Consider the following 9741-nt stretch of genomic DNA (forward strand, 5'->3'; position numbering starts at 1 on the left):
TGTTTACTTTTTTTTTCATTTTTAATCCTCGTGGACTAAACGTTATAAAGAATCTTATGTTGGTATCTCGCAATTATGTTATTATTCTGCCGTATGGAAAAACCCCATCAATATTGACGGTCGCTTGATACCTGGTTATTATTTTTGCAATCATTACCTTAAACATTTGTTAGGTAAGTTTATCATAATACTAGCTGTTCTCGTGCGGCTTCATCCGCATGTAATTATGAAAATTTCATTTTATTATTCACATTTGTCAAATTGTCAATAGCAAATGTCAAAATGACATGACATGATAAACCTTGGCAATCTTGCTTCCTTGATGTTGGCAGCGACTTATGGTCTCTTTCCCACATTAGGGTTTTTATCCAAAATATTTACCCCCTAAGTTTAAGAGCGTGAAAATATATAGCCTAAAGCGTGACGTAAGCGTAGGGCTTTTTATTTAAAAAAATGTTATTCAAAAATCTGCTGTAATTGCTGACATCTTAGGCAACAAAGAAGTGTGTGTTTACGCTTTATTATAATAAGTATAGAGTATAGATACGCGTGTTTACTTCGCAGAGTCCATAAAAATATCTCGGAGAGCATAAGACATACTATGTCAATATATTTTATACATACGTTCAATTCCAACTGACAGTTTTAACTGAACATTGAGTTAAAACTTAACATCTGTAAGGAGGTTTAAATATTTTATCAGTTAAAGCATTTTGGTTTGACTTTTGTATCTTAGATTAACAAACAATAATAGAGATCGATAATAACAGATGTTTTCATATATTTTTTAAATTTCCTTCCCAGTTTACGTAGTTTAATAAAAATCTATACCTATTATTAAAAAAAGATTTGTATTTTTGTATGTATTGGAATTACTCAAAAACTACTGGACCGATTACAAAAATTATTTCACTATTACAAGGCTGCGTTATCAGTAACATAGATTATGTTTTACACTATATTTTAACTTCACGCGAACAGTCACGAGCAACAACTAGTAAATAGAGATAATCACATAAATAAAACAAGTTGTTTTAACAGAAGTCTGGTAACTAAACATTAAGTTAATTGCAGTTTAATTGCCCTTGTATTATCTACCGCAATGTACGGTCTGCATAAAACATTTGCAACATATGGCGAGACATAAACTACATTATTATCACATCTGTAACCTAACAGAGGGTCCTAATTTGCTGATGGTACTAAATTATATTACATGCTCATATAAAAATAATTTGTACACATGTAAAAACCACTAATTAGTAATTAGTTGTTATTTAGTACAGGACGTAGGTTTGGACAAATACTAAAAATATATTTTTAGTAATGTCTATTTAGAAAGACCAGTTTACTTCTTACTAATAATAATTGCGAAGGTATTGATGGATGGATGGATGTTATTACGTATATCCAGAACGGCTCAACGGATACCAGTGAAATCTGCACAGATTTATAACAAGTTGAAAGAACACAGGCTACTAATAAAATATTTTTTTTTAAATTCCGTTCGTTTGTAGTCGCAGCCGACTAGTTAACCATAAATATCTTGAAATATACTTTCATATATAAATTCCTATGAGATATGTATGTACTTTACCATAATTAGTTTTTATATTAACGTATTTAATAATATCTCTTTTATTTCAGGTGCTTCTATAATATTTATAATTTCTATAACATTTTTTTCAGGAACAATCTTTTCATACTAAAATATATCGATGGGACCTAATTTTTTTATAAAATTTAAAATCGTATTTTATGTGTATTCTATTTATGAAATATATAAATGAATGATAGATATGGGCGTAGAACGGGACAGGGGGACAGCTCCCCTCTTTAGAGAGCTTATTGTAAAACATTAACTTTCCTACATACCCTAGACCCACGTAGATAGCTCAAAAACGACTTACTAGTTTTTCATTGAAGCATTCTGGTAAAAAAACTATACTACTAATCTCCTCCTCTTATTTATTCTCCTCCTTGGCCATCCCCTTGATCATTTCCCCCTTGTCTATGGGCTGGCGACGCCCATAATAGATGTTACGCCATTAAACTATATAAGATGGGATACTGGAAGTAACAAGTTATTGTTATTTGGCTGCATGCGTCTGATAATGGGTATAATTGTAATGGTAAAAAGGTATATATAAAATATAACAGTAGTCTATCGGGTTTAGATTAAGCATGTTTTTTATATATTCGTGGGTTTTCACTGTTCATACAGTATAACAACATTGTTATTCTTTTTACATATAGAGAGAATGTTTGTTCTGTTGTATTAGCAGTGGAAATTATACTAGTAATTGTGTTGAGTGTAACAAAATGATTTTAGATAGCATAAGATACGTATTTTAAAAAAATATATTTGGTAACGATATGGTTGTGATTTTTGATGTATAAAAATGAACACTTTCTCGTAATTGAAAATCGTATACATTTACTGTTTTAAAAAGTACTTTTGTTACTTAATCTTAAATTGTTCAATGAATTTTAAAACAGCGCCATCTATCGGTGTATTTGAATAATATATTTCAACTTAGGAATTATCATTTTTGGAATTGCATTGATGTAACTATTGTTAATTCTGAAATTTAATGTACTATTTATGTGAATGGTTTAGTTAGAGTTATTTACATAATCATAAAATCAGAAGAAAAATAGTTTGTGATGCTAATTTACTTGTAATAACTTTTTAGTATCCTGTATTTAGCACTGAATAGTTCAGGCCGATAATACAGTTATACAGTAACAATCTAGTCATCCAAGCAAGGGATTCTTCTATCTTATGTCTCACATTAATCTTACTTCAGCAGGTAAACGGCACTGCACGTGCGGTAGCTGGGGTACCAGTGTTAGGGGCGGGTGCTCCGGCAGTGCCGCCCCGAGAGGCAACAAGAGACGCCCCTCCACGACCACCCGCGCTCGACGTCACAAGGGACCAAATTGAATCTATTAGGAAATATCAGGTTAGTACTAATTAGAGTAATCTGAAGGAATAAGCACACTCTTTTTGTGGTTTAAATGCTCCTAAACATCAATTTTAAGCGTTTAAATTTTAATCAACATTAAGAGCGTTAGTGGCTCAGTGGTTTGAACACTTGACTTATAATCTACAGGTCTTGGATTCGATTCCCGCTGTACCAATGTGATTTTCGATTTTTCGAATTTTCATATGTACATATTATAAATTACCCGACGTTCTTACGGTGAAGGAAAACATCGTGATGCCTGCACATATCGGCGAAGAAAATCAAAGATATGTGTGAAGTCAACCAAACCGCTCTTGTCCAGCGTGGTTGACTATGGCCTAGTCACCCCATATTAGGGTAGGCTCCGAGCCCCTCGGTGGGGACGTATAGTGAGCTGGTGATCGAAACATCAATTTATACAAAACAAACAAAAATATAGTCGTCTCTGTCTGTCTTCTTGGAGGTAACTGAGACAATATGTTTTATACAGTTTCGTTTACGCTACGCTTGTGTTGTGTAGTTATCTATTCGTAGATCGATATCGATGTTGGTTATCGATTAAATACTGCATCAAGTAACTTGCTTAACAACAAATCTACCAATATTATTTATTGTAATAGTACACTTCTTTAAACATTTAAAACTAACTAAATATTAATTTACAAACTGTTGTCTGGTGAACTGTTTAGTAAATTCCATAAACGTACTTCCTCTGTATTGATCCATTTATGGAACACAAAAATATGCATCGCCCGAACTAGAACTGGTATAGATCACGACATCGTGGGAGTTGTGCACGATAGGGATGTGCCGTGTTGTATCGATAAATTTTATTATGGACAAACTTCTGATGTTCTATTGCTATATACAGTTACACTATTTTCATCGCAAAAACTTAACATAAGAATAGATGTAATATCAACTAAAACTTAATTAAAACTATACACTCTCAAAAAAAATCTAGCTAAAATTTTAATTCTAACGTAAAATGTAAAATGTACAAGTTGGTTAAAATACCTTGTTTTTGTTACTAGTATATTATATTGTTGTAAATTTCGATACGAATGACTTTTTAAAAAAATATGATAGTCGAACGGTAATATGAGCAATACTGGTGAATTATTATAAAACGAATACACTTAGGCAACTACGTAAAAGATACCGAACGTTCCGTGGTGACGACTAGAAATGTACTGAGCTACTGAGCTTCTGAAGGTACTGACGGGTAGAGAGCTTGTTAGCGACTAAGCGACTGAGTGCAACTGATTAAAGAACGCCTCACTCCTTGCAAGGACTTTTATGAAACTACCCCCCACTACTACTTCCATTTCTATTATTTTGTAACTATAAAAAATAAATTGGTCGGTTTCCATAAAATGAAAGGAAAGTTTTATATTTTAGATATTTATTTCTAATAATGAAATTATATACCATGAAAGTTAGATACACTACATTTTTAGTTTAGACAAGAAGCAACGTGTTGGAAAAGGAAGTGAATTAATACAAAAGTGTTGCCATGATACAAAAATCTTAAATTACTAAGATTGCACAGACAATAAAAATTACATGTTCAAAATGTAATGAACAGTCAGCTTATATCAATAGATTATACAGACATCCCTAGTACGGTCACGGTCGGCCGGTACATTTCAGTGGGTACAACCGTTAGCCATTGTTGTACTGACCACGCTACACTGCTACGATATGACTTACTTAAATGCCTTTATGTCAGTATAGTGTTACTAGATTTGTCATGGCTTTCAAAAAAACGCCTTTTCAACTATATTATTCGGATTTTATAAGCATGTAAATCATGTTTATGTATGTTAAACTGTCAGATTCATGCTGGGTTGCAAAAGATTCCATTTTTTATCATTACCCAGTCATTGCTTAGTGTTAGGACTAAGTTTTAACGGACTAACTCAAGTTATGTATTTCGAAAACACATTATATGACGTGACCGGATCAAAAACGCGAATGAATATTTAAAAGTTAGTTTAGAGACCGTCCATCAGAATGATTACTGAAGTCGTTCTTTAGTTGTTCTCGTTTGTTAAACACTTTGCTTCATAAGTGCTTACAATCTGACAAACGTAAACATTTTAATAGAATTTGTTTTCTTCTAAAAGCTCCAAGTTCTCTAAATTCAAATTAATGTTAAACATAAGTAACTGAAGGGATTCAAAATGTTAAAATATATAACCAAAGCTTCGCAACTAACAAAATTGTGGGTCGTAATAAAAGTGACAATGTAAACGGTTGTAAAACTCTCGTAACAATTCTCGACGCTCAGCATAAAACCCTTTGAGTATAGAGAAACGGACTAGACAAAGCCGCCGTGGGATGTGATGTACAGAAAAAATCACACATATTATCTAACACTGGCTTAAAATAAAAACGTATTTACGTTTACATAGCAATAGAACACAAGCAAACAAGTTCAATACTTATAAATTGGTCTAGTCCTGTCTTTAAAGTTCAAAGATAAAACCAAATCCTCTCAGCTCTGCACTTGCAATGATATTTTCAGCTGTCGTATAAATTAACTTCTTTAAATATTCCGCTATTGTTCCATTTTTATTATCATTCGTAAATGAAGTAGGATTTCTTACATTTTCTTAAAACTTGTAAAACATAAATCGAGCTACAGACGTTCAGACCAGCTACAGACTTTCAACTGATGAGTCGAAATGTTGATTTAAATTGCTTGTTTAGAAAAAAAAATTACTCAAAATTTCGCCTGTTCATTTAAAACTGACAATCTGTAGAGAGCTTTAGAATATAAAGTGTACAGTGTACAGTACAGTAAACTTCTACAGTGGTAGTGCCCGCTTTAACATCTTAGCACGAATGGGCCGGTACGATCGGTGTAATACCATGACCACACAGAAGACAGGCGTGAAATGGAAGCAATTCCGTGTTTCGTCTGATGAGTGTGGTGCGGGAGGCCTAATTTAAGTTCCTTTCTCTTTACCACCCTTTTCTTATAAGAAGAGGATGGGAAGAGGAAGTGGATTTGACAGAGGAGGAGATGCAAGGGGAGATATCCGCTTTATGTGCATCTCCTCTGTCGGATAAGGGTAGGCAACGCATCTGCAATTACGGATGTCTATGGGCAGCGGTCGCTTCGCCACTTTGGCGGATTCAGGTGGCCGCTTGCTCGTTTGCCAACTTATGTTATAAAAAAAAAAATATGAGCAGCTCAGACGGCAAACGAGCACGCCAGCACCTGAATTCGTTGGAATAGGGAAGAGAACACTACCCATTATCGTATAAGTGTTGTGCGATTGTCGATTGTTTCGCAGCGAATTCAACTGTTTAGTTGCACAACTAAAAATCGAGTAGTGTGCACCTCCATAAGCTCATAGGAATCAAAGGGGGACAGAACAGTTACGCGATAATTTAGTCAAAGGTCTGCGCGCTCTTTTAATGCGCTTGTTGACCAGTTGATTATAATAAATGGTACATTAGTATTAAGATTTATGCTATGTATAGAAGATTATATAGAAAGAATATATTAAGTAAAATATGTTTATTATAAGTAATTTAAGTTGTCTGACGAAGCGGTACCTTTGATATCAACATTCGGCTTCGTTTGTTGTTTTCTACGAAATACGAACCTTGGGGTTTGCTGAGATAGCCATCTAATGTTATTATAACTTAAGTTTTTAAATTACACGTAAACATTAGATGTTTTACCACAAAAATATACTTTTAGTTCTTTCCCCTTTCCACCCTTTTCTTATAAGGAAAGGATGGGAGGAAACACTTTGAGGGATTTGACGGTAGAGGAGTAGCATAGGAATGGAAAATTTCGGTTTAATCCCAACCGCCACCCCGTTCTGTCCCTATGTGACAATAAAAATTTTCATCCGTCCCACCTTTTAGTCCCACTATTAGCAATAAGATGACAGATGGAACCATTGTGAAATAAAACAAGTTCCAACCGCCCCCTCGTCGCAAAAGGTGGGACGGATGAAGCTTTTTATTCTCATCTGTTTCCACGTGGGGACAGTGCAGGGTGACGGTTGGGAATAATCCAAAATTTCCTCTTGACGTGCGTCTCCTCCGGCAATATGAGTAAGCAACGCATCTGCAATTGTGGATGTCTATTCTATAGGTAGCGGTCGATTCGCCATTTTGGATTCAGTTGGTCACTTGCTAGTTTGCCAACTTATGATATATAAAGGAAACTAGATATTGAATCAAAGCTATATTTAAAACGTAACTTTATTTTCTTATTATTATTAAACCAGCATCTTTACAATACAGTTTTATAAGAAGCGATGCTAAGTTCCAATAGTCACCGAAGTGGTGAATATTTGCATAACAAACCTTAACTTAGTTTTAACTTAGCTCTAACTTACCGAGCCGCCGTATTCAATGAGCCTCCGTATAATTTTCAACGGCTTAAGTTGTTTAAACTTAGATTAAAGTTTGTTTATACTATAAAATTATTTAACTTTGGCGATAAACATATGACCAGGTTTCATTTTAAAAATACATATATAGGTACAGTTTTATTTTATGACCACACATTTTTACCAATAAACGAGATAAATACTGACTTCTACTTATTATAAAACTAAACTAAGTTACCACACGCATCAGCTAACTAGCTGCTAGTGTGTCACCCAAAATAATAATAATAATAACATTCCCCTCTTTCCTCGCTGTATTTCATTTTTTCCTTGGGCTATGTTTACATCCTTAAAATGTTAAGATAAACTAAGTTCAGAGGAGCTTAAAATATTTTGTTAAACGCGTCGAACACTTAGCAAACTTTTAAAAATTAAGTTAAAGGTAACATGTTTTTAAAACACAATAAAAATCAACATTACATCTTATTCCAATTTAAATGGATGGTTATACGTAATATCCAATATATGATATTTCGCAAACTTATAATAAATGCTTATAAGAAACAGCACTTTTTTATCTATTTGCGTCTCTGTCTGTTGCTAAATGGTTAAACTTGTTGACAATTTTGTCGGCACTTTTACTAGTATGTGGAGATATTAGGCTGCTCTTCTACTGTCATCAAACATGTATAAAATACCTGACTAGATGAATAAAATTTTGTCAATGTCAAATTTAATAATAGGTGCCCTCAATACGCGGTCTATGCTTTTTGAATCCATACAGTATTAATTACATTCTTTGTTAAACATCCGGAGATATGTGGGCGAGGGCTTTTACAAAGCTTTATAATGTTCCGGTCCATTGCAAAAGCTTTCAATATGAACCCGAGGAACGCGAAATGAATCAGTTTCAAAAGCTGTACGAAGTGAATTGTTACAGTGGGATTCCACTGTCGAATAAAAAAAATATCGGTTATTTCACTTTGAAAAAATAGTAATACAATTTTTTGAAACGTTTGTGTGTTTTGGAATGTTACGGTTATTTAAAAAGTACATTTGTAATATTCGTCAATAACTGGCAGTTTTAGCTTCTAGTTATTTAAATAAAAAAATATTGTTTATTGACCAAAAAAAATTTTAGTTACCAGATCAAAATATTATGATAAAATTATTAGGAAATAGTAAATATGACGTCATTTTAAAGTGAAATATAACCGGGCGTAAAACATTTATGTTACCGCAATCTGTAAATAAACCACAGATGTGGCGTTTGCATTCTGGATTGACGTTTTCAAATATTTCGACAGACCGATATAATTTACAGTTCAATGAAGTCAATATTTGCACTAGTTTTTTATTAAAAAGCAACCTATTTGCAATCTAGAGTAAACTTTTCTAAACTTTCTCAATGCCGAATCATGTCACTCATTCAAACTCAAAATATCTGAAACGTTTAATAACATTGTTCACGTGTTCACGTTTTATACAGTAAGTCAGTCAGAGCCTTTCGCGGTGTTCCACTTTAAAAAAAAAATGTCATGTTTTCAACGAGACAAACTCTGCCTCTTATAAATAACCAATTAGGCAGGAGTAAACGCAATACTTACTTTTTAGTAACACCAGCAGATTCCCCGATAGAACAATAACTTGAGAAAGAAAGATCACAAATGTTTGACTGTAAATTCTAAAATCAACACAACAAAGAAATAAACTTCAAGATATAAAATATCAAACAATGTTAGCGAGCTATCTTTGTTACCAAAACACAGCGCAATCCTACAATCCTCTGTAAAATCTATCGATTCAGTCGCTGCAGTTGCCCGATTTTACATTTCAACTGCAACAATAAATGCAAATTGTACTTCTCTTTTTTAGGGAAAAGAGTAAAGTTATCTTACAATAATTTTAAATGAAGTTACATCATTACTGCAGTTTTTTACAATCTTATATTTATCTAAAGGTTAATTTAACTTAGTTAAGGTTAGGATTGTCTTTTTTTTGGCGGCTTCTGCCCCTCTCGTCGCTCCCCTGACATATATTTCTCAGGGACCTGGGATGCGGGTGAAGGTTAGGATTGTCTAGATGTATGTTAGAGGAGGTGTACCAGATCTGAAACAGAATTCTGTAATCTCTGCTTATCTCTATAAACTAAGAGCGTAAGGGTTAACAACGTTACTATAAACTGCTATTTTCCTCGTAAGTGGCTTTACAAATACTGTCTTTGTTCCGCTATGCAGCGATGTGAGACTGGTAGGACTCCTGGCTGTTAGCCAAATTATTGACACGGACTATAAAAAGGTATAAACATGGAACTATAAATAAAAATAAAACGTAATCTATTAGTAGTCAAATCTATTTAATAGCTAACAGTGGTAGTGCCCGCCTTAACATCTTAGCACGCACTGCAGGGC

General features: G+C 33.7%; 1 protein-coding gene across 1 annotated transcript in view; it reads left to right on the forward strand.

Moving 5' to 3' along the window:
• LOC106101444 (MAGUK p55 subfamily member 5-like) overlaps window positions 1-9741 on the forward strand; it is a 90845-nt gene that overhangs the window by 32731 nt on the left and 48373 nt on the right. Inside the window, exon 5 of the mRNA XM_013280680.1 lies at window positions 2811-2966. Coding sequence (XP_013136134.1) covers window positions 2811-2966 — 156 coding nt within the window. The remainder of the gene's footprint in view (window positions 1-2810; window positions 2967-9741) is intronic.

Source organism: Papilio polytes, unplaced genomic scaffold (genome assembly GCF_000836215.1).
Source record: "Papilio polytes unplaced genomic scaffold, Ppol_1.0 DF823980.1, whole genome shotgun sequence".
NCBI lineage: Eukaryota > Metazoa > Arthropoda > Insecta > Lepidoptera > Papilionidae > Papilio > Papilio polytes.